This window comes from Kryptolebias marmoratus, linkage group LG15 (genome assembly GCF_001649575.2).
Source record: "Kryptolebias marmoratus isolate JLee-2015 linkage group LG15, ASM164957v2, whole genome shotgun sequence".
Classification (NCBI taxonomy): Eukaryota; Metazoa; Chordata; class Actinopteri; order Cyprinodontiformes; family Rivulidae; genus Kryptolebias; species Kryptolebias marmoratus.
The window spans coordinates 23866497-23893175 of NC_051444.1; the positions used below are offsets into that span (position 1 = coordinate 23866497).

General features: G+C 40.1%; 1 protein-coding gene across 2 annotated transcripts in view; it reads left to right on the top strand.

Moving 5' to 3' along the window:
- The window catches only part of LOC108234790 (zinc finger protein 609), an 84319-nt gene that overhangs the window by 47377 nt on the left and 10263 nt on the right, over window positions 1-26679 (top strand). For both annotated transcript variants that reach the window (XM_017414250.3, XM_017414251.3), the window contains exon 3: window positions 12595-12820. In XM_017414250.3, the coding sequence (XP_017269739.1) occupies window positions 12595-12820 (226 nt within the window). The remainder of the gene's footprint in view (window positions 1-12594; window positions 12821-26679) is intronic.

Here is a 26679-nt window from a genome sequence, read left to right on the forward strand (position 1 = left end):
TTATTACAGTCTGGTGTAACATAATCCACACAACCCAGCCTAGTTTATTGGGTTCAACGCAGGTGGTGGAAGTGTGTCTGGGTTTTAGCAGAATCTCAGAAGTAGCCTTCAGAGTTGCTTGACATTTACTGTATATAAAACCAAGGCTAGAGAACTCTATCAGAAAATGAAGCATGCGGCAAGTTACTCTGCAACACTGCTGTCAGCCTGCCTTTTCAGATATTTTCTCACTCACCAGTGAGAGTGTTGAAATGTCATGTGGTATATGTTGCAGCAGTCATCACCTCAAGGTGCATTAAGGTGTAAAAGTCTTAAGATTTTGGGGGCTGCAGTGCAGAAACTACCGGCACACTCTAATGGTGCACATCACCGCCCATTAAGATAGACACGGTTCAATGAGACAGGCAGCAGTTGAGGTCAATCAGAGTAGCAAGTCCTGGTTAAAATAGCAGCTTTTAGGATAGAACAGCAAGTGCAGCTCAAGGGCCATTTGTAGAACAAAGCTCAGTACACTCCTCCATATGTACCGATATATATCTCTCCTCCTGCAGCCAAAGCTTTAACCCGTTCTCATTTGTCATCTGTATCTGAACAGCTTAAACCCCAGCTGTAGTTTTTCAAGAGGACAAGTCACGAGTGTATTTTGAGTGCGTATCAAAAGGTTATCTAAAGGGGTTCTGGGTTGTTTTTTTTTTTGTTGTTGTGCTTCTTTATTTGGTATAAAATCAGTACTTTTTCAAAAGTAATTCAGGATTTCATGCTTCTGTTGGTCCAAGCATAGTAAAGGTTTGTTTTGGTGTTACTTCAGTGTTACACAGTACAATAGAAGGTAATTTAGCATAACTGTGTTCTAAGAAGTTTGTGTTTATTTATATGTGTTTTAGGATTGTCTTTCTAGTGTTTGGAGAAGGCACCACCCGCAGCAGAGTGTTAACACAAGGGAAACGGATTAACAGAACATCTATAAATAGTTTGAGGTTAGGACCTCTGGGGAAATCTCACAGCCTGAATAACAACTTGTTTTCTTTGTATGTTATGTGGGACTTATAAAATGGATTTTGTTGCTTAGCTGATAAGCGTTCTGGATAGTATATCCAGGAGCGAGTATTATTGACCAGCTTGATTGAAACAGCTTTTGGCTTTTAAAATGCAGGATAAGTAGGTAGGTGAAACAGGCTTTTTGGTCACGACTGTATCATGAATCAAGGAAACCCCATGGCTTTGACAGGCTTTTTTTTTTCTTCTTTTCCTGGCTGTATTTGGCCAAATCCTTCGGACTTGTAAGAAGTCTGAATCATCAGTATTTGGGTGGGAATTTAGATGGCTGAGCTGTCAATGACAGCCTCTCAGTTTGCTGTCAGGTTTCTCTTTGCTCGGAGATAAGATTTATAACTATGGAGAGGGCCGGCCAGAGAGAAATCCTTGTGGGCTCAGTTTAGCTTATCTGGATTTCTGCTCCCAGCGCAGCTTCTCTACACATCGGACGCAAGTGGGTGACCTTGACAAGAATGTGGCATATTGTTGTAACAGATACTGTTGATGTCAACTGACCTATATTCAGAGTGAGAGGATGAACAATGTGGGCAGTGGATGGAAGCCAACATCAGCATGTAGTTGTTTGTGAATAACATTGGAAGAAATTAAATCTAATGAAATTTAATACTTTAAAACATAAAGGCAATTGTTTCAGATAGTATGGCTTTAACAAGTGGTACACTTCAGGTTTTATACAACTTTTTCTGGTGTTTATTTATTTTTCGTGACAAAGTAAAAAGACAGACTCTTAAGTTGAAGCCAGCCATCCCTGAATGCAATTTTGAGCAGAAATTTGCAAGAAAGGCCGATTTTTATGGCTCGAAACACACTTTAGCCTTATCACCTTTTAGGTGTATTATGTTGCAGAGAACTTCGTCACAGAGGTTAGTTTTACTCATGTTTTTTTTTTTTTTTTTTTTTTTGAGTACATATGGATTCTAATCACCCTGTCCCTCTTAGACACATTTTCTCTGCAGTAAACACAAAGGGACGTTCAAATATCTTTTCCTCTTTACAGAGAGCTATCACTGCTCATGATAGCAAACAATCCCTCCTTAGTGCACTTCCCACCCAACACTGTTCCCACCCCCACCTTGTCAGCAAGCAAACAATACCAGGCCTAGTCTCAGAGCAGCCAGCTGAGCCAGAGAAGAGGGGAAGGAATTAGGTTGACAAGGTCAAACTGAACCAAGACTTGAGGAAAATCACTGCTCTATATTAGCCAGTCAACCAACCTGGCATGCAGCCTGCCAGCTAAAAATCTCAGCCAAGCAGTGAATGGTTGCCTCCTTTTTTATTATGTAGTGAAGACATTCTTACTTGTTACTGGAGTTACCTTCTGTTGTAAAGGTTGTGTATTCTCTTCATTCGATTGTTGGCCTAAGTCGGCGATTAGAGCATAGCCTGTTTTTAGTTTGAAAATGTCCCATGATCAAATTTTGCAATGCTACAAAACTACATTTTGGTCTTGGTGTGTTACCCTAAGGTGCTGTTATTAATGTACTCAAAACCAGTTGTTCTCGCCAGAGAGTGTGTCTTTAAGCCCCAACTGGAGGAAATTAATTCCTGTTTTCCCAATGATTTTTGTGAAAAGAAACACAAGCGGTACAAGTATATTTCCATTACAGTGGACATACTGTAGTGATTATTAGATTTAATCAAACTGCTGAGGGAGGAGGACTGATTTTGATGCACTTCAAATGTTTGGGATCAATTCCCATTTATTCAAAATTTTGGGAATATAATTTCTTCTATAGTTGATGTTAGGTGCAGTCCTGGCCGCCCCTAAACAGTATTTTTTTTTAAAATCAGGTTCCAGAGTGGACAGCCTAAATGCAACCTTTGGAAAATGATGATGTCATAGACCCATCCTGTGTGTTACAGCACCACACACAGGCCTGGCAGAGGTCCAACAGCATTTGGGTCATTTTCTTTGTTTCTATGTGGATGAAAACACTTTTAGGAACAGTGCTGTGTTTATAAGGAAAAAGATTGTTTTCGAAAGACAGAGTTCCTCTGTGAACAGGGTCTATAACTCTTGCATAAAGCTGTAGAAAAGTGAAAAACAAACGGCAACAGTGGACAAAGGTAATGAGACGCTGTGCATCACCAGCTACTTCAAACATCCAGACATCTAATTTCTGGACGGGGAAATGAAAGGTCACTGGCTGTTAATTGTTATGGAAAGGAAAAACTAATACAAGTAGTAAATAAATGATGAAATTATTCTGTTGCTGTTTACACACATGGGGTGTAGTGGTAGGGCATCTTTTCTATTTGTGCACAAAAAAAAAGTTGTCTATACTGTTTTATAGTTGTAATTGGACTCTGTAAGAGGATATGTAATTAAGGGCTGCACGATATTAGAAGAACTTGCGATATGTAATATTGTTGTTTAATATTTTGATAATGACGAGTCCACATTTTCCTCACTTTCTCTTCTGTTATCACTATCATCTCAACCAGGTGGGGGCATTAAGGCCAATGAGAGGCTGTTGAATTGACCAAATAAAATATTAGCATTTCTGACATGAATGTGTGGTACTTGTAATAAAATGTTTGATTTATTGCGGTCCAAACAGTCCTTTGCGATATTCTTATTGCGTTTATTGTTAATGCCCTGACGACAAATTTGCAATATATTGAGCAACCCCAGTATGATTTGTAGTTAAAGTTAGTATTGAGATTGTAGGTATGGCAGCATTTGCCAGCAGTTGTGTGAATTTTCGAAGCAATTTCAAGTTATTTAACATCATATGTTCCTGAATTAGATGGATCCATTTGATTATTCCAACTCTTTCCTCTTTTTTTTTTTTCTTGCGTCACTTCTGCAAAATAATTCCTTTGAGCTTCATCTATATATCATTAGTGCTAAAACTATATGCTTATATACAAACACTGATAGGCTAAACAGAAGCAAATTAGTACTGAAACTGGTAGTCTTCTGACATCTGAAGTCACAGCTGAGTGTCACACTAAGCTGAAACTGGGTGTGCACATTCCTTATTAATTAAACTTGGGGTGGAACAAAAGGTATTTCAGGTTTTTTGTTTGGGACTCATTCTGTTTTTTTTACATTTAATTATCACAATGATTATGGATGTTTGGCTGTGTAGTAGTTACACTGAAAGCTTAAAAACAGAACCCTCGTTAAATGCAGACTTCCTTTTCCTACCACATTTTGATCATATCATAAAAACAGAGAAATGTATCCTCTTTATGGCTTTACTCTGTAAATTAGGCCACTGCTTTATAAGTGAGGAAATTGGTAAGCTCCACTTATCTTGGCTCAGTTCTCTGCCCTGCGGTCCCTTGTGCCTTCTGCCTTTTTATATCACTTTTACTTCTCATTATGTAGCTGGTAGCTGTAGGAGTATTTTCCTGACAGGCTGTTCTTTCATCAGTAAGTCTATTCAGGTAAAGCCTCTCATACTTTCCTAACAGATTGCTCCTTGACAAACCAGTGCATCTTTTTTGTTTCAGTGTATTTTGTTGAAAATAAAGAGTTGTTTGCAGCATACGACTGCAACACGCTACTTTGTGAAACACTGTTAATTTTTTTACCTGTGTGGAAGTTTATCTAAATGTGAAATCTTTAATTGTTTTTCTAATAGCAGGGCTTCATTTCGGATACGTGACTCATATGTGGCAGAGAAGTTTGCGGTATTTGGATCCATTTCTAATGATTTTATGACACAACGCCGTGTTGATGTTGCATAATAAAAAAAGAGCAGTAATGTTAGGTTTGAAATTGTGGGCTTGACCATTTTAAATTTGCATATTGCATATCCTCCTACATTAGTTTGTTGTGTAAAAATGTTTCATCTACACGTGTAGGGTTGTAGTGCGATGTCATATGGCAAACAGCTTCTTTGTCACATTGATGCAGTTTTAAATAGTTTAGATTCTTTCTTTCTCATTATAGCTTCAGAGAGATTGTAGGTCAAGGGTGACTGATTTCATCACAGCTTAGTTTCCTCTCTGTATTATTTATGCATGCTTGTGCTTTCCTGAAACAACAATTAGCAGCTAAAACCGAGAGGAGTTGCCTAGAAACAGAGCACCTTTTCCCAGCTGGTGGTCTACAATAGATGTCAGGTGTTCCTGTTTGTATTGTTCGGTCTCTCTCTGATTAGCCTGAGCTTCATATAGAGTGCTACTGTGGTTTGAGAAAAGGAAGTGTGTAATGTTTGAAAACAGTCAGATTGGCTTTTATGACTTGTTGGGGGATGCAGTCATTTTATGTCTATTTTGTTTGCTAGTGTCCTCAGTCTTATAGAAATGTAGCTATAAAGTTGAAGCTTCTGCATTTGATTTTTCCTGCAGTGTTAAAAACCTGCTCCATTAGTAGGGGGTTTGGGTACGTTGCTACGGGCCATTCGGTCTTTAAACAAACTGTGCAAGAGTCTTGTTTGCATTTCTGGGAGTAAGTCAAACCTCTTCATATTGAAGGTTGGACTTCGTCAGGGCTGCCCACTGTTATCAATTCTGTTCATAACGTTTATGGACAGAATTTCTCTGTGCAGCCAGGGGACAGAAGGGATCTGGTTCTGTGGCCTCAGTATTTTGTTTCTGCTATTTGCGGATGATGTGCTCCTGTTAGCATCATCGTGCCATGATCTCCAGCTCTCACTGGAGCGGTTCACAGCTGGGATGAGGATCAGCACCTCCAAATCTGAGGCCACGCTCCTCAGTCGAAACAGGGTGGACTGTTTTCTTTGGGTTGGGATTACGGTGCTGCCTCAAATGGAGGAGTTTAAGTATCTCAAAGTCCTATTCATAGGTGAGGGAAGAATGATTGGTGGGATCGACAGATAAATCAGTGTGGCGTTTGCAGTATGGCGTATTCTGTACTGGTCTGTTGTGGTGAAGAGGTGAGGTGAGCTGCAAGGTAAAACTCTGTTTACCGGTCAGTCTACGTTCCTACCCTCACCTATGGTCACAAACTTTGGTTATTGACCAAAACAATGAGTTCTTGGTTAAACGTGTTTGAAATTAGTTTTCTCTACAGAAGGGGTGGGCAACCCTGGTCCTCAAGTGCCACTATCCTGCATGTTTTCCTTGTTTCTCTGCTCCAACACACCTGATTTTAATCAATGGCTGATTAACAGGCTTCTGTAGAACATAAAGATGTGATTAAACCACTGAATCAGGTGTGTTGGAGCAGGGGAACAAGGAAAACATGCAGGATAGTGGCCCTTGAGGACCAGAATTGCCTACCCCTGCTCTACAGAGTAGCTGGGCTCTCCCTTAGAGATATGAAAACATTTCAGATGTGCAGTTATTTGGGAGGGACTCGGAGTAGAGCCACTGCTCCTCCACATCGAGAGGAGCCAGTTCAGGTGGTTCAGTCATCTGGTAAGGGTGCTCTCTGAACTTGGGTCCCTTTTCCAAACACTTTTGTTTCAGTGGTGTTGAAAGAAGCACTGACCAGAGCCAGTGAAACTCTTAAGTGCTGTTTCTCTTCTGGCCTTAAACCTCAGTAACGCCAACAAAGATGTGAGCAGGGTTTGTCCATTGAGTCAAAGTTACATAATGAAAGCAGGCACACTGATATTAGCCAGCTAAAGACATTAAAGTTAGCAGTTACATAATGTCTGCTTATTATTTTTAAGATGGATAGTTTTTCTTTTAGATGATGAAAACCGTGTTAAGGTTCCCATATTTCATCAGGCCTTACAGCCTCTGAGTCTTTCTAACAGTGAAAGCAGTCGGTTCACATCAGTTTTAATCTTGTCAGGCTGATATTTTACTATGACTGAAACTTAATGCAAAGGTCACCTTGGGGAGGATATTCAGCTTTGATTTAATCTTTTGTCAGTGATGGGAAAAGTCAGATAGATGGGAACTTAACCGTTTTATACAGGTAGGTATTTAAAATATTTTACAGCTTTTTTAAACTCATGATTATAGGTAGATGAATATGTAATACCTGTCTGTCCAAATATATATATAAACAATAAAATTTCAAAGTCTAAACTGACTGAATTTTATAGTCTATATTTATCAAAAATATTAGCCTTGCTTTGGTTCTTACAAAAACTGTTTGAAAAATTAGGAAGAAAATGGCTCTTAAAGCTTTGACCCCTGACATGTTTTATGCGAGTAAGTAGTCCTTCCACTTGTGAAGTAAAAGTGCATCACATACAAGTTTAAAATTTGCTCTATATTTTAGAAATATAATTATAAATGTTATGTAAAAATGATCAGATTTATTTTCTTTTTGACTGATGTCTGTTGTTTTGTTGACTACTTTTATTTTTTCACCAGAACTTCAAATGTAATTCTTCTTCAACATGGTCTTAACATACTTGGACACAAACTTGCTTTGTCTCAGCTTTGATTTGACTGAATCGTTCAGTTACAACGTCCAGTCTTGCATTCCCTTCCACCTTGTCATGGCAGAAATCGTAGGGCTCCAACTACTAGACCAAAGGATGTTTTTTTTTCTTTTTTCTTTTGGCACATGCGCTGAATCAGACAATATACACACCCCAAACAAAGACAGGTGAACCAAATGGTTCAGATTTATGTTTTGGAAACATAAATGCATACATGCGTCAGTATAAAGGTAACTGTCACCTGGATCCTATATAGGTCAATTTAGAGATGAAATGTCATGATGTTTTGTTCCAAGGTCATACAAGGTCTCTGACAGGTTGATAGAGATGAATAATTAAAACAATAAAGAAATAAATACCTGAAATTTGAACCATCTTGTTCTTTGACAAATATGTTACCAGTTTTCTTCTGGATCTGTTTCTTAGACGTTGCAGTACACACTCACATGGATTAAATGAAACATCAAATCAAGGATTTTCCATTGAGGTTTTTATTTTGTTTTGTAATTGAGTTGTTCGAGTTTTTTTTAATTGTTTCAGTGCTGCAAGTGTTAAAGAGAAAAACATTAAGTGCCAAAAATGATTTCACATCAGTTATCGTTTCATTCATCAGTTGAAGTATGATAACAAGCAGGTTGAGTTAACCAAATGCACCAACGCCCTGAAGGAAGCCTGCATGTGTTAAGATAACGTGACATTTGTACATTGTCGTTGCTGTGAATTATTTACATTTTAGAGGCTTGTTGGTTTAATCCTAATTACATACAGCACCCTTCACCATCAGCTCAAACATTTTTCTTCACAAGTTTTTACTCGTATCAAATATTGGAGCTTAAATTTAAGTTTTCACTTTTGTTTTTATTTACTAATCCAGATCTGCAAACAGAAATGGAAGCCCACATCTGCACCCAGTCAGTGATCGTGTATTCGTAATCTTATTTAAGAAGACCACTTTTTTTTTTTTTTGTATTGAGGCCAGCTTTCAAACTGGTCTTTTAAAGAAGAGAAAAATGTGGAATGAGTTTAGGAAGAAATAGCTTTTGGTTTTAGTGGTCACTTTCTCACAAACACTATGAGTCACATTTTACCCCTTCTGCTTACCCCAACATTTAGTGTATTCATGCACAGAGCGGAGGGTTCCCGGTCCTTTTTTTGCGACATAGAGGAAGGACAAAGAAACAGGTTTTTCAAGGGCACGTTTCAGACAAACATCTATGAGCTGTGATTGCAAAAAACCCCACAAATGTTATGATTATCTTAGGATTAAAATGTCACTACAGCCCTTATTATGTCTAGTTTATTCCAATGCACTCTATTTAATATCATCATTGTTCGTCTTGAGCAAGTATTAAAGAAAATATTAATATATGCCAGTGTGTATTGTTGGCTGGGTAATTAGTTGCACTAGGATTCCATTTTTATTACAGCGTTTGCAGAACATTTATTAGATTCCATGGTAAACATAGGTCTTTAAAATTATTTTAGTTTTTGGTTCGTTGTTAAAAATGCTTATTTTAAGCGGTATATTTACACTAAATTTATTACAGAAATGCTCTTTATTGTTTAGATTGGCAGAACTATTTTCAGTTATGAACCTAAATTCTGTAACTGAATCATTCAGAGTATAATTTGCAACATTTATGGTATATTTTTTTCCTCCGATGTTTTCCAACATTCAAAAACAAGATTTTACAGCTGAATGTTAGACCATCTGCTGCCTAAAATTGATGCTACACCAGTTGTTAATTTCCTTGCTGATATTAAGGAACACTTTTATTCAGCACAAATGACTATCAGAGCACTAAAATCCCACATTTAGTGATTTTTTTTATTTTTATTTTTTTACAAAGCTTTGGTAGCAGAAGGATTTGTGCTGCATTGAAGGTACAAACATGTTTCTCGACCGTACCCGTCTTGTAAAATCTTTTTTTGAATGTCTAACATGACCCAGATTGTGAGTGTTTATGTCTCAGATTTGGATTCGGTTTCAGAACAGTTTCACCTTTAACGTATAGCAGAACAGGCCTTAAGAGCAAGCCAGATGGAGGCAATAAAGGAGTCATTTCAGATTAGATACTCTGTTTTATTGCACTGGATTCACAAGGTGATGTTCTCATTTGCTTTTCTTTGGTTTGTTGAGAGGATTAGTGTAAAATGCATTGTGGATCAGAAATACTTATTATTCAGCACTATGTTCTTGGTAAAAATAAATAAAAATGGCATGAGTAGCTATGTTATAATACCTTTATTGACGGGGGATGGAGTAGGGGGAAAGACATGCAACATCATTTGCATAGTTGCCCAATGAGTACAATCAAGACGAGTATCTTAGTGTGGTGCTTGAACCAATATTCCCCCAAGCTCAATTTTTTTTTTCTTTAATCCCAAGTATTAAATTTGAAACTGGAGTTAATGTGTCCAGTTAAAAGCACAGCATGCCTTCCTTTGCCACTGTTGAGTTTTTATGAGTAATCCAGGCAGAGTTCTTCCGCAGTCAGCACTCTAGTTTTACACAACTTCAGTATAAGATTCACAGATTTATTTATTTTTTTTTTTTCCAGTCAGTTAAACATTATTTTTTTTCCCAGTGTGGCTTTCTCAGGGAGTTGGCATGAGGTTTGAGTTTAGAAAAAGATTGCGTGACACTCTGGCATTGTGGTTTTCAAAATCTTTCTGTCAAGTATTTCAAGGAGGGGGGAAGAAATTTTGGAATCTGGCATCAAACGGAGCGTTGGGTAAAGCCTTGTAATCTTACAAGTTCTGTAGTTCAGTTGCTTGTGGTTTTTCAAAACCTCTAACAAAACGTCAACTGTTCGACTGTGTTTGTGTACACTCAGGCCCCGGGGTGAAAGTTCTTTAATTCACTCACCCATTGACAGCAGCCTAAAAGTACAGCAGCTCTGTTTCTGCACATTGCAAACTGCTACCTCTTTTGTTGCCATTCTGTTTAATTTAAGCCATTACTTATTGAAAATGCTTCTTTTATTAGGTCTTGGTTGATTTCTTGCTTTAATTCTTCAAATATTACTTTTCCCTCTTTTTGTCTTTTTTTTTTCCACCCCTCTCAAGGCCCAAAGCTTATTCAGCCAAGATTAGACTTGATCTGAAAAAGTAAGATATTACTGTGAAACTCTTCAGTTCATTAATGGAAGTAGTTCATCTCAGAAATTTTGATTGGTGTACTCTGGGGATCGCCCACATTTGGCGTTTTAATAGACAATGTAAGTGTTACAGTCATTTAAAAGCTTCTGATACCAATTCTGTTCATGTAAAATAAAGGAAAGTATCAAACTACTTTTTGTCTCAATTTGGAACGGGAATGGGATATTCATTCTCGCTCATATTTAGGTCATCTCTTTTTAGTTTCTAATAATACCAAAGGTACAGCAGTTGAGTCCGTTTGGAGAAGCCTGTTTGGTGGTTTCACTGTTTGCTGTCACTCTGATGGAGGACTCATTGTGGTCCCTGCGTCTCCGTAAGGCTCAGAACGGTGGGTGGTGACAGCTCGGGTGATTACCTGTTCTGTTTCATTCACTCATCCAGCCAGCAGCCTCACCACGTCACGCATCAGAACTGACACTCGCTGATTACAATGTCGTTAACCCCAACTCTTGCGCTATGCATACATTAATTTGCTCTTCCTCTAAGCACCAGAGTAAATTGGCCATCCACACGGACATTGCTCGGCATGAAATGTAAAGCTTCTGTGGTGACAAGTCATGGGCTAATATTGAGTTTCAGCGAGGATTAATGTTTGGTTTCCAAAACGTGCGGTTTGTGACTGATTCAGACCCAGATTATTTTAATGTACACTGCAAGTATTTCTTAAATGATGAAGAAAAATGCAATTCTTCCTTCTCCATCTTCATGACACTAATTAATAAAAATCAGCGTTCGTGATAAAACTTCATATAATTGCTTGTAAAGTATAGTAGTTGAATTATTTTAGCCTCTTTCAGAGCTAATATAGGGTTGCCTGGCTTCAAGTGTTGAAGCCTAATGAAATACGATTTTAATTCAGTGCTACAGACTGTAGATTTGTTCAGAAGCCCAGTGGTGACAGTGCTAAATGATTAGTGGATGGGTGTGCCAGTTGTTTGGCAGATCGAGAACAAACGTATGATTCATAATCTGAGAATTATCAATGTGCATTTTATACTAGACCACTTAGTTGAGACATATTTCTCTGCAGCAGAACTTTCTTACATGAATCAAGTTTTAATATTTGCACCAATATTGGTTTTTAGTTCACCACATCATACACAGTTTGGAGCAGTAAAAAGATTGGACCAATATTTAAGGGCTTTGGAGGCTTATAATCCGATGTGTCAGTTGTTGTTTTGTCTTCTAAGCGTAATTGGATCCAGCGTTGGCAGCATAGTCCAGAGTACTGAGCAGTTTATGCCCAATTAATAAATGTGCGTTGTTGGCTGCAGCATGGCATTCCTCCTGCAGTTCAGTCTTAATGATTTGGAGTGCTTTTATGTCGACTGCCTTCACTAAAGAGTACTAAGTCTGGTGTCATAGTGGCCCCAAAAATCACCACCAGTCTTTCTCTCCACGTCTCTTTTTCCACCTACACATTTTTCTGCCTCCAGTTCCCTCTTGTGCTTTCCCTCAGTTGCTCTCATTGTGTCCCAGCCTTGCTGTCCTTTTCATTTTCCCTTTCCACATAGGCCCACTGTCGCCTCATTGCTGTCACAGCGTGTCAGAACAGGTGAAATCAATTACTGACCCTCAGCGGCCTACTCCCTTACCACAACTAGCTTTCTAATTGAGGGAATTAATGAGCGATCAGTCTGTGAGATGATTTGGTGTCATGGATCTCGCTCCGCTGCATGCTAGGGAGGAAAGCTGGTGGTGGGGGGGAGGGGGTTGTTTGCTCTACCCTGCATTTCTAATTCTGTCCTTCCACAGAAGCGGTTAAGGCACATCACATTCCCTCTCTGCCTTCTCTGCCTGCTAATCACCTCTAAGGTTGAGGAGAAAGGTTGTGGAAAGACATAGTGGTACACTGCAGCACTTATAGATTCCCCTGTTAAGAAACGCGTTCAAGGGCCACTGAAACACCAGAATGCCTCTCGTGCATTTATCACTTTGTTCACTTTCCATTATTGTGACATCCAATGTGATTAGAAAGAAATTGTGAAGTGTCTCACGTGTTTCTTTTCTTTTTTTTTTTTTTCCCCCCTCTCGACCCCTTCTTCTCCCTTCACAGATGGAATCTCCCGTCTCCACGCCAGCTCCTCCCCCCCTCCACCTCCTGGCCACGGTCAGCAACAGTGAAATCGCCTCACCATGTGAGCAGATAATGGTGCGCACACGCTCGGTGGCGGTGAACACATCCGATGTAGCCCTGGCAACGGAACCCGAGTGCCTGGGGCCATGCGAGCCTGGTACCAGTGTTAATCTTGAAGGCATCGTGTGGCAAGAAACTGAAGACGGTAAGAGAAGTGGTTTAACGAAATATTTAGAAAATCTCCTTGTGAAATGCATGATTTCTCTATTTTGGCACAAGAGGAAATATCTAAAATAATATATAACTTGTAGTTGGGGGTTTTTGTACAAAGTATGCTAAGGACACAAAAAAGTATTGCTTTTTTAAGCTTTAACTAAGCCTCTATTTTGAAATAAATAAATAAATTATCATCTTGCTGCCATTACCATACATTTTTTGCCTCCTAAAATACAATTTGATATGCCCAGATTGCCTGAGGAAATGGTGGTGGTACCAATTTGTGTTTTAACAGCACACATGCTGCAGTATATTGCCAAGAAGAATAGTAGTTGGCAGCCAGTTCTTAGGTGGCCTTGATTTGTTTTTTTTTTTTTTTTTCCTGCTTGGGGAGTAGGCAGACGGGAGTTGGTTGCACAAAGATATCTGCTCAAAAACATCATGCCTCATAACAAAGCACTTTTTTTTCTCTCCCTAAGCCTGCCAGTTGGGAATAGAGTTGGCTCATTTCCTGCAGTGCAATCCAAGTGAAATCTTAGGCACTCAGTTTCCCAACCTTTGATAGAAACCACATTGAGCTGATTAAATTTTAAGATGTATCAGTATCATTATCAGGTTCTGCTGGATCTGAAAAACTCCCTCCTTTTTTCTGTTGTGCATGTGAAATAATGCAAACACTGAATCTTCAAAGCATCTCGCGCTCACTCACTCTGCGGGCATGCTGAGTACAAATCGCCCACACATCCACAGTGCTGCTTGTTGGTTCACTTTGAGGAACCAAATAGTAGGAGTGGGGGGTGCGAGAGAGAGAAAAGCTCCCTGCCTCATCAACATTCCCAAAACACAGCCCCTGCCATTGAGTGGATCCCCCCCCCCCCCCCCCTTTTTTTTTGATTTTTGCTCCCACTCTGAGCTGTTTGATTCTCACCCATTCTCTGTACTGCAGCTCTTTTCTGTTACCAAGCATCCAGGCAGTCACCCCTTGACTCTGTTTCCAGGCAAACTGGGAGCGAGTGAGTGCATGGTGAGGGGTAGAGGCAGGGGTGGGAGGGCTGGGTTGGGGTAGACAAGGCCACTTCTGTTAGTGACACAAACATGGCTCGCAGCCAACAGCAGTACTATGTTGTGTTCCCTCGTTCTCTGCCTCCCACAGAGTGATTGAGCCTTCCCTTTTGCCCTGCCCCCTTCCCTTTTCCCCAACCGAGTCTGTCCTCTGCCTGCACTCACTCTCTCAAAGCTGGTATTTTGGCTGAAAGAGGTAGTGGTTTGGTCTGGTGGAGCCGTGTTTTCCTGTGATTCTGCTCTGTCTGGCTCAGTGGGGAGGAGGATGGTGGGTGCATCTGAGTGGTTTTAAAGTGGTGTGGTGGTGGAAGGGGGAGAAGTGGGGGCTACTCTGCAGGTGTAGCACACAGGTTGTTATGGCTGTCAGAGCTTTAGAGACCAGTAGGGTAAGATTACAAGTGCAGGCTCTTTGAAGGCAGTTTTTTTTTTTAAACCACAGAGAGAGAAAAAATGAGCGAGCAGGCAAAAGCTGTTTTATCTGTGCTTTTATATTTAGTTAGAAATAAATCAATATAAAAGGGTAATAGAAAATGTTAAATTTGTAATAACTTTTATTTTTACACACATAACACAATGAGTGAATGAGTAACTTTGTAATCTGCTTTTCAGAGCTTGTAGAGGTTCAAAAGGTGCAATATAGGTGTGAACCATTTACCATTTAGATGTTACAGAAGTATGCTTTGAATTAGCCTTACTAATAGAGTAATACATACATATAAAAACTAGATTCTGTTTCATGTCCACAGACGATTTGAAAAGCTGCAGCTTTTGTTCTCCTGGCACCTCATAACGTGCTGCTAACACCACCACAAGGTGATTGTAATTTACTAAGTTGTTTGCCAATCGGTGGTGTTTTTCAGGGCTGCTTTTTTTTCGCCACAGCTTCCGAAGAAAGCTCAGCGACCTTGTGTTTGTTTCTGTGTCAGTTTAATTCAAAAAGGGTTGCGAAGTGAAAACTAGGGTCACTGCTGAGCTACACTTTTACTGCCAGAATAAGTGCCCACTCCTGCACATTAATCCAGTGGATGGGGGGAAAATTAAGAAATAAAATTAGCAAAGGTGTTGCTTGTGTGAACCTGCGATTTCTTTCCCATCAGAAAGAGTTACAGCAGGAGTTAGTGATGGGAATCTTTAGGCAGCTTACGATTCAATTGAATTACAATTCAGAACGCTGTGATGTGATTAGAAAATGACAAAACAAAACCCTGAGCAGAGACTCTCTCAGACATAAAAGAAAACCAAATATTTTGCTCTTCTCAGCAGTACAAAACAGTCTTCATTCAACTAAGTGAAGAAAAAAAAGAAGTCAAAATGCTGAGTACAGTGACATAAGGTTTTGTGGTAATGGATGCCATCTTACCCACTTTCTTCAGCATTTCTATGACTTTTTAGTCCCTTTGTAGACTGTGGGAATGGCTGTGATGGTGTATTTGACATAGGATTATTCTGTTCTTACCTTGATGTTGCTCTCCAGTTAGCAGCGGCAGCTACTATCAGCTCCTTCTGGGTGGAAACGTGTACACCAAGCATATAGCGTGTTTCTTGTTAACAAAATTTTTCTTTTTAAGTTCATAGAAGCCAAATTACTTTCAAACGCTTTATTTAATGTCACGGTCAGCCTTGTTCTCCTTCTGTTTTGTGCACGCCATAAGTATTCCAGTTGCTGTACGTCATTCCTCAGCACATTATTATTATATAATAATTGGGTTTTGGCATTTTGCAATCGATTCAGAACTGTTCATGTGTACATCGCGATTCATCAAAAAATAGATTATAACCCCTAATTTCAGCAGGAGTTATGGTAAACAGACTATATTGACAATAAGTCTTCCTTTCCACCACATGAACATTAGCATTGTTTATAAAGAGTGTCTTATGGTGCCATCTTTGACTTTTAAAAAATCTATTATTGTCAGTTCTAGGTGTTGTTTACAGTACAATCAGTGTTCTTGAGATCCAAGACTTCCTCTGGTTGATTTTTGGGATGAACTTAATCTCAATGCCTTCCATTGTACTGCGCTTTGCACACTACATTAGACAACACAAAGATCTGTACTGTATTCCCTCTACATCATTTTAATGGTACAAGCGTCTAAAAACCCGCTGGCTGCCTTTTTGAAATGAAAGTGACCTAGTTGCTGTTTGCATCATTCAGCCCCTGTTCCCCCAAACAAATGAGAACCAACTCAGGCAAATCCACTCAGAGGGCCAGGAAAAAAGAACCAAACAGAAGCCCCAGAGACACAGCAGAGGCATCTTGATTACCAGTGAAGTTAAGCAGCCCCCCACCTTTCCTCGTGACAAGTCTCATACAGAGCTATTTAGGCATCTAAGCGCTGTGTTTGTGTGTGTCATTTAGCATGCCACCCAACAGCTGCTTCATCACCTCTGCCTTTCAGCCTTGTGGGAGTAAACGAACAACAAGATCCCAGTAATTGTCTGTGTCTCACCCAACTCACTGAGAGCCAGAGAATGAAACAGATGAGGAGGAAGCAAGCAACACATAATAAAAAGCCATCAAAGAAGCTAGACCTTTGTTCAGAGCTGACAGGATTCTTGGCTGAAGAGCACGAATGCTGCTGCTTTTTTGACCTGTGTAATTTGAGGCTTTGAGCTTAGATGTAGCCAAATCTCGATAACAACTTGACATAACAGAAGCCAGAGCGTGTCGTGGACTGCAGCTTGAACAAGATAACCCACACGTATCTTTAAAAAAATAAAATAAAAAATTTGATTCATGTAGACCAGTGTGTGAGAGAGACGGGAAAAAAAATGGTATAATGTGGGAGAGAGTTGCTGTCATGCTGTCAGTCTGGGGGCAAGTGGAGCGTAGACAGCAGGAGGGAGGGGGTGGGGGGGTCAGAGTTGTGGTATTTTAAGGCCCGTCACTGAAACGAATCCCCTCAGAGCAGACGAGGCAGTGGCAGCTCACGGGGTCGTGTCGGCAGAGCAATGCGGCCAACCCCTCCCAGGCTTAGCATGCTGATACCTCCAAATGCCATCTCCAAAATGCAGGAGAAGTTTATTGCTCTTGAAACGCCGCCCAGAACGCCTTGGCTCCTGCTCCGGGGCAGAGGGAACACAGAGGGGGCCCCTTTAGCCAAACACTGCAGCTCCATGCCAGTGGCAGTGTGGTGTTCACACACACCAACCCTCTAGTTCACAGCAGGTTATTCCCAAAGCATGTCCCAGAGCTTCTCATGCTCCCTAATAGATAAATAATATAGACTGTTTGTGATAAATGTTTGTCTCATGGATTATTTATGCAACACCCATCACTGCAAGCTTTGGCTTTCACATTTAATAGCTTTTTGCCATCTGCAGAAAGGAAAAGTCAATGTGAAATGGATATCTTGTCCCCTTTTCCCTCCTTTATTCTCTCAGATCTGTCAGGGAGTTGAGAATACTGAATGAGACTAGTGCTTGGCTCTGTAACTCCCTTGCCAGCTATGCTTCCTTGCCCTTTAGAAAATCACCTGTCAGTGGCCTCATCGAATTGTTTTTCCAGAGATGAGCAGCGCCCACTTCGTAGAAACTGTCCTTGAAATTAGAGTGAGCGTTGTTAAGGAGGCCCGTAGCTGACGGCCGGCCATGCCAATGAGCAAGGAGGTGACGGAGTGAAAATAAATCAATCACCTAAGACCAATTTTTGTGAACAGCAGCAGATAGATTGAAAAGAAAAGAGCAAAAATAATGACACTTTCTCTCGTATCACAGCAGATTTTCATTTTCAAGTTATTTATCTTTACAACTTACTAAGCTATGCTTTACTCCCAGAAATGCTTAATAATCAAGAGTGGAAGTGGCCAGTATCCAAACTGAAAATGAACATTCGTGTTATTTTTCTTAGCATGAGGTTGAAATGACACTCCAGCAACATTCAGATAGTCATGGATCATTGTTCCTGAGGGAGAGAGCTTGATTTGTTAGTCACACATTTAGTCCCAGGGTGGTGTTGGCAAGATGGCGCCTGAATTAACCCAATTCTCATAAAAGAGACATTTGTTCACATTCTTATTGGCTGACAACAGTTTTTTTTTTTTTTTTTTTTTTTGTTTCCCAAGCACTTAAACAGTCCTGAAATATAAATCATATGCCTGGAGGAATTGCAGGCTTTGCCAATGGTTGTCACAAGATATCGTGTTTTCCTTATACACGTCAAGGAGAGCTTGAGTAATGCGCCTTTGGCAGACCCATCTCCTAATCTCAGCACCATCTCCTTCAAGAGAAACACCAGAGGGATTGTTTTATCGAGAGACTGGAGATTCACCCAGATGCGATTGAGGGAAACGGCCTCTCTCGCCTCAGTGCCAATTATTTAGAGGAGCAAATCCATGTAAAGTTGGAAAAACGTAACAAAAAAATAATTTTTTCGTTTCTTTTTTCATGTACTTTGACTTTAAGACTAAAACATGAACAGATTTTTTTTTTTTTTTAGAAAGGGGAAACTGCTGCATGCTGCTGATAATGTTGGACTGTGTGGAATGCATACTAATGCTGCTCTCCTTTGCCTCTGTGGTACGAGAGAATTGACCTTCTCACACACTGTTATTCTTGTCACCGAGGGTGACTTACACCAGAATGCAGCCTGAACTTTACAAATACAGCTCACTTAAATGCTCTAAAATCCTGAATAAAACGAAGGGACTAGCAGTACTTGAAGAAAGGCTCATCACCCGCCGCCTTTCATGTCAGAGTTTTAAACTAATGTTGAGAAATGATGGAGAAAACGACCTTTTGCCCAATCTCACGCAATATTGCAACATGTCACACTCAGACTATATGTTGTGAAAGACTCAGCAGCAACCACACAAACTCTTTGCTCAGTATCTGTGAAATTGGAGTCATAGCTATTTTTGTGTTTGATAAGGTTGATTATTGTGGCGGCCATCTTGAATTAGGTTCTCTACAAAAGTTGATCAGTTGTAGATGTACATCCCAACGCTTACTTACTGAAAGTTTCATGAAAATTTATTCAGTGGTTCATAGGATATTTTGCCAACAGACTAACAGGGTTGTTGATGCTGAAGTTTGAAGCAAAGATTTCTCACAACGAGAAGCACTTGAAGTATGTGTCGTGAAAGACTCGGCTACTATCACATCATATTTTAGCTCAGTATCTGCAAAATTGTCTAAATATCCATTTTGTGCTTTCCAAGGTCAGCTGGCTGTGGCAGACATCTTGAATTGGGTTGGCTCCAGAAATTAATCAGCTGTAGCTGTACATCCAATAATTACTCTCTGAGACCTGTCCAGTGGTTCATGGGATATTTTGGTAATGGAGAGACACGTACGCACCCACACAGATACGGGTTAAAAACATTACCATCTACCTTCGCCTTCCAGTGGTGGGTGATAATCATGAACTCTAACATGTCTGACTCATCTGTAACATCTGTCACTTTCACCTGATTTATTAGTTTCAAGTCTTCAATTTTTATAGTGGGATTGCATATCGTATGAAATGTTTTTACAGAATATCGTGTAAAATTTTCTTGTTGGCTGATCTGACTAACTGATAGCTTTACGTCAGTCAGTCTGTCAAAGTTCAAACATAACGTTGTGTGTTCGAGCAGCAGGGAAGTGTTTGGATTCGGTTACTGTCTTTGCAGTTTGTGCATCTTAAATATAAGCGTTAAAGAAACGGCTTGACGGTTGGACTGACAAGATCGTTCATTGAACACATGAGTTCTGCTTAAAAACAAAAAGATCAGCAAGTTGTAAGTTTTTAGGCATTTAAAATGTGGATGTGTGCCAAACTTGGGGAAATGAGAAGTATACTGTATGAATTTATTCTACCAGGAAAGCTAACAACCTGAGGTTTATAGACAAATAATAACCACAGGAAACGCACTCGCTGTTGGTAGGCGAATTCCAAGATTTTGTCTTTAAAATCTTTTTTTTTTTTGTACCCAAACTGCCTAAAATCCCAAAACATTCAGTTTATTATCTTTTCAGGCATTTGTGTATCACTTCTGTCTTTCAGACAGGATTATCATATAAGACCAAACAAAATTCAAACACGAGTTTCCAAACTGGATCACCGAACCCCTTGGGTGTTTTAGAAAATCCTGCCAGTGCTACATTCCAATGTATTACTTCCACATTCAGTGCTGTAAGTGACTCGTGCCGTTCGTCCTAAATTGCTGTCTGCCCAGCATTTAAGATAAAGGTCATCCCGAGGACTTTGTGTTTTGACACTCACATAACCGGACAAGCTCGACTTCGCTTTATGCACCGCCAGTGCAGAATAACACAGTGAAATGAAAACATGCTCGACACTTGAGTGCTCCAACGCTTCATTTGTCAGGGTTACGGTTATCGCTCTTGGCAGCACCCAGCTATCTTTTATCTTCTGTGATGAATACTGACACTATTTTTCTTCATTGTTCTCTTTTTTTTTTTTATCTACATGCAGCCTTGATGAGCGTGTCTCTTATAGTACAGAAAACTGTCAAAGGATGTGGAGGGGGGAGGAAAAAAAAAGCTGTTTGGCAGAATACATAGTGGGTTTGTCAATAATTACATCAGTATTTGACTGTGTATGAAAAGTGATAATTGCCAGTGCTGGTTATTGTTCACACAGCTTGAACTCTTGCTTCTTTCTTTTTTCTTCTTTCTCTGTAAGACATGCCACGTCTGAAATCTTTCACACCTTTAAAGACAAATAGAAACCCTTAATTTGGTATTTTGTAAGTCGCACAGTGTCGCGCCCAATTATTCCGGAGGAACGCTCTCCCGTTTTCAAAGACAACTAAAGCATTTTGACAAGGTCAGTCAGTGAAAATGCCATTAACCCCTCTGGATTCCTGTTGAGCTGGAGCGGAGCAGAGGTCAGCCGGTGAACTCGCAGCCCTCACAGATTTCACCAGCAGCAGAGGAACTGATATTTTAGTCCCTCTGCAACCTAATGAAACGTGTCAAGTTGGGAGGGGGTAGGTTTAAGACAGCACACGGCAGTCACCCATGAGTCAGACTTGCTACTCCTGACTTAATTTTTCCCCTTTCATTATCCTCTCGTTCAAGTAATCTCATACAAGTATGCGTTGGTGTTCAGAACCCAAGCAGGGCTGCCATTTGTTGTTCAGCAGCACTGAAAGGAAATTAGTGTGAAAATTACTGGCCAATTCCTCTCATTAATGCGGGCTTCACTCAGCTGTCCTATGTGACCCTATTAAGGATGACATAAAAAGGGGGGGGGAAGGGCAGAGTGCAAGGGACTGGGTTTGCTTTATACTGTTCTGACCCTTTTCTCTCACCCTACTGCAACCCTCCCCTAGCAAACAAATCCCAAGTGAGCTGCAGCTCCAAGGAGCAAGTTATATTTTCTGATCTTTGAACTTCGCTTGGTTTCTTCCCTGTGAAACAAATCCAGTGAGTCAAGAGCCTTGGCCCACACAAACACTCACGTGTAACATCGCCTTTACAAACTATTGTGCATGGAGAGTCATCTTAAGCCCCATGCACTGGATGAAAATCTGCTTTTCTCTCACTGGGAACGGCTGCAATTAGCATTTGTTTCACTTGTTGGTAGTAATTAGATTTTTTTTTTCTTCTAGCGTGTCACCGTTTCTTTTCTTGTCTCTGATTTCTATTATGGTTTTCCTATATTTTTGACAAAAAAAATGATAATTTGATTTGTTAATGCAAAAACTGGATTTTTTCCCATATGATTACTGTCATGGCACAATGGATCTCAATTTTTGATATGCACGACTCTGATCAAAATAATTATTAAGCACCAGAGATGGTCAAACCCAACAGGGTTGTTGTTCTTGGACAGATAAGTAAAACAAATTGCAACTTTTTAAAATCTGTGTTTTGGTGCTCCTGCTAGATTCAGACACTTGATGTAAATGTATATTTTTTTTTTAATTTGTTTTTTCTCCTGGGGCTGTGATCATTCTTGCAGCCCTGAGTGCAGCATGTCTAAAAAAAAGGAGGTAAAAAATAGCTTGCAGATCCTTTTATTATTATTAACATTTAATGACATGATCAATCAGAGCTGGACTCTGTTCAGGTGTCCCTCCAACATGATTCAATCGGTGCCAAGTAGAAGATAATAAAGTAGTTCCTTTAACATTATTTCACAAGGTGTTTACTGGTAGGAAAAAACAACAACACTGAAACTCAAAATTGCCTCGTCACTTTGCATTTGCACCAGGTTTCCCTGCCTTTAATGAACCTTTAAGTCAAATGTTAGTTAGCAAAAAATTATCTGTTCTTCAGCAGAGCAAAATTAATTTTTTAGTGATATGTTTTTTCTATTTGTCATGAGAACTTGAAATAAAAAAAATCAAAATGATCTTTAATCTATAGAAAATAGATCTTAATTTAAATTATTTAGGTATGTTTACCTTAACATCTCAAGAAACTGACACTTCATTGTCAGACACACATATTTAGTTAAATTAATTGTTCCTCCTACAAATTATTCTATCATTTCTGACCGCCAGCCTTTTTTTCTTTTATTCAAACAGAACCTGGTTGGTTTGTCTTTTAATCTGGAGAGGATACAGTAATGGCTGCCTAATGAAGTAGTAAAATGTCATCCATCCAAAGCGTATAATTTGAAGAGGAACGTGTCGACTTGTATCTGCAGTAAAGGAGAAAAGATGTGCTCAGTTGTGCCCACAAAACATCTACAGCCAATAATCCCTGTGATTTAAATGAAATGTTTTGCAGAAGTGACAGCATAAAAGCAGTTTTGAAAATAATTTCCGTGCTTTCCTGTAGAGTAATTTAGGGCAGCCTCTGAACCAAAAACTCCTTTTGTTGGTAAGGGATGAGACGTATGACACAAAAAAAAACTGCAGTATACTGACCCGACCTGTCATATTTATTTTGTGTGAACTGCAAGCACAAACTCATAAAAGTGTCATTTCTGTTGGGTTCTTTCTTTTTTAAGTCAACCTAATTGAACACGAAGTCATGTGAATTGATACACATTTATGCTCCATTGAAGTGTCCCACATCATGTTAAAGGAGCTATATTATTATCACTCAGAGAGCCAGAGGCTGAGATTTGAGGTGACTCAGAAGCCGAGGATTACAGAGTTTCGTGGCTTCGGCGTGGGACGGTGGCCAGATGGAAGCCACACCGGAGAGCAAAATTCTAATGGCAAGCACGAAATCTGCAGCACATTTGCTAGTGAAGGTGTAGCACTGTGTGTTTTGCTTTGGCTACATCACACTTACTCCGGCTGCCACTTTTTATGTGCTAGTAAAATTCCAGTGATTATGCTTAGACATTTTGTTGATGTCAGTGCTTATGCACATTTTGTTCCTAATAGGAGAGACATTTCCTAGTCTATTAATTGGCTGCCCATTTAGAGTGGAAATGCTCAATAAGACTGATCGCCACACCTCTTCTCATCAGCTGTCGTCTCTCTTTGTTTCCACAAAGCGTACAAAAAGCCAACCCAGGGGGCTGCTTTTCGCTTGCAGACAGTGAGTTATAGTTGAGGGAAATACAGGGAAATTCCTCTGGAAAAGCCAACGCCGAGCACACGAGATGTCAGATTGTGGAGAGGATCTCCAGGCAGGGTAGCGATGCTTAACACGCAGCCAAACACAACATGGAAAAGCTCAGGAAAGCATGGTAAAAGTCCTTGATAACCCGAGGAGCAGCTCAGACCTGAGTCACGATGGAAAATCTTTGTAGTGGCTTGAAGATGGTTTACGAGATTGTCCTCATTCAGTCTGATTGAGCTGACAAGCCACAAATTTATCATCATTTCTTTATGATGATTGAAGTCAGAAGCTAGTTTAATAAAGTACTGTATTTACTATAATGTATATCAGTTCTAGTACATGTCTAATCTATAGTCAGGCTTTTCAAAATACATTAACCTACCAAGGATCCTTAAAAAGAAAATCTCTGTATATATATATATATATATATATATATATATATATATATATATATATATGTACAAACTTCTAAACTGTTCTTTATGTAATACACATAAATAAGAAATAGTATTTTCAGACTTCCGCTTGGAATAATCTAAGCTGACAAAATGCTGGCGTTTTGATGTATGAACTATATATGAAGTTTAAAGAGAGCTAAAGCTGAAGCTGCTGCCCGTGGCCCATTAGTGTCACCATGGTAACCACACACCTATGTCCCGCATGTCCTAACAGCACTCTTAATGGGACAGGTGAACAGGAAAAGCAATCTAGACAGTAAGCGTCACGCAGTCACTCTGCAAAAATAGTAAGATGTAGTGAAAAAAATGTTCCTGAACTGTAAGGGGCAGAGGCATCTAGGGGTCAATTGTTTGTGTTTACAGTGTTTTATGAAGAAGATAATTTGAAAAAAAAAATTTCATTTTCAGATTTGGAAAGAAAATTCTGAGCTTGGATACATTGGAAGTCGATGAGAGATGGATGTGCTGGAGGCATTATTTATCGTCTTTGGCCTGGGCACACCTTGGGATCTTGCAGGAGAGCGTTGTTAGGAAAAGATATATTTGTTGTTGTTTTGGTTTTTTTCCCCTGGACATGTTATTTCCACAATCCAGCCTCAGATAGGCAGAGGAAAATAGGTGGGTGGATGGACCTGTCCTTACCGAATCCTAAGAGTTTGAAAACGCACCAGCTGAATGGGAGTCGATGAACCGAATGGAAGTCCATTGCTTTGTTTTCAAACTGTTTGGATTCACTATGTCCTAAATGANCAGGATGAGTGCCCCTGTGCTGTCCTTGAGTCCAGCTTTTTCCAGCCATTGGTAGGATTTCCCGATATCAACCACTTCAGTTATTTGTCGGTGGTACATCCCATGTAAGGGCTTGTCCTCCCATGATGATACTTCCAGCACCTCGTCCTCTGTTCCCCACTGTCTGAGACATTCGCTGAGTATATATATATATATATATATAGTTTTTTGTTTTTTTTTAAAGCCAATTCCTTTTGAGGAAATGAGTTGTTTTGATATTCTCCAATGACACTTAAATGATAAAATGCCCAAACCGTTCTAAACCTACTCATTGTCTCAACTGCATAAACGGCAGCGTAACATTTAAAGGCCAGTCTAAAATCGGTGAGACTTAACAATTCACGGTATCATTTCAGTCCCGCTCTCTAGAGAGCAGAGGGAAGGCTATATCCTGCACATCATGAAAGGCTGGTCATTCATCTGCTCTGCCTTGATTTACATCCCTGCCTCGACCAGCTGCCAGAGCCATTTTGTGTTTGAGTGTTTCAAGAGCTCAGGGGGCGGGCTCTCGAAGGCGTTTTTTAGGAAAGGTCTGGGTTCTTTTAATGTGACAGAAATCCGAACTCGAGGACGCCTCTGATGCCCTGCGTTGCGCACAAAACCCGTATTTGCCGTTGGATCCGGCCTTGACCAAGCGCTCGTGTTTTGCAGCCATAGATTGAAGGAAGAGGCATGCAGCCAAGTGTCAGCAGGTTCCTGTAAACATATATAAATCCCTTATGCTCCCCCTGCTTTATGCCAGAGGCAGCAGGAGAAAAATGAGGTCTGAACTGTGACTCGTATGTGTGTGTGGGAGGGGGAAAGATTGTAAGCCAAGGATGGTTATACCATTGAAAAGAGGAAATGACGGTGAGGGTGAAGGAGAGAGGGAAAATGGGGGGGCTGGGGGTGGGGGGCGAGCGAGAGAGAGGTTTCCTAAGCTAATAAAATGCTCGGGAGGATAGAAGCTGCCAGCCAGCATTCCTGTGTCATTAGATAAGTTAGCTCACTGCATCCTCCGGTTTCTCTGCAGTGCTGAAGTGGCAAGCTGAGGTCATCACCGGGGAGTAAGAGGGATGGTGTGGGCAATAAATTCTGAATGTTTTTGCACGCAGTCGTTGCTCTAAATCCTCTAAGGCTGTTCGGTTACAAAAAAAAATAAATAATAATAATCTCAAAAATATTCACAAGCCTCAAAGATGGTCTATTGAAAACAGCTTTCCCACCAGCAGACACCCTGTGTCGTGTTTTATATCAATTTATTTTGCCTTGAAATATCTGCAGTGCAGAATGCTAGTACAAATAATTCTGCATAACTTTTGCCAATTCGAGAACATTTCCCAGCCCTTTTCTTATGGAAATGCATGCATAGAAAGTCGAGTGAATATCTGGAACTGATTTTAAATGTGACATCAGGTATGGCACTTAGCTCAGATCAGAACTGGTAGCTCACGAGTGCGACATAATTGACACCGGCCAAATGGCAACACAGAAGCTTGAAAATGTGACAGATTGCAGCAATAGCAGTGAAGTCAAGAGGCTTTTCTTTCCCACTCATTTACAGTCTGTCAAACAGGACCGTTCAATTGAATTAGCCGAACCCAGGAGCTTGTTGCTTATTTTTAAGGAGCTTCTGTAGTCATACTCTTCCCTACGGTGGTGAATTTCTGAGCAGCAGAGTGAGACAGAGGTTTTCAAGGAAATATATTTGCCTCCCAGTGATTCTCCTTCAGGGGAGTCTCCCGCGCCGTGAGATGACTTATTTCAATCGGAAGGGTGTTCGGTCTTTCTCGATAACCTCCGTGTTTTCATTCTTAGCGGGACCCTCTGCCAGCATCGTGTGCAGGTTTTACAATACTGACTGCAGTTGGGTCTGTTCCAAGTCATTTAGGAGATATCAGTCAGTCTGGCCCCTCTGGCTTTACTGTGTGAAGGAGATTAAAAAAGCATCTTTGGCTTGTATAACCGTCTTCCATATGAGAGCCTTCAGCAAGGATTTCTTCACTTATGCAGCCCCTGCAATTCAGTGTGCTTGCAATGTGATGCAAGTAAAAATGCAGCGTTTAACAAAATATTTTATTGTTTT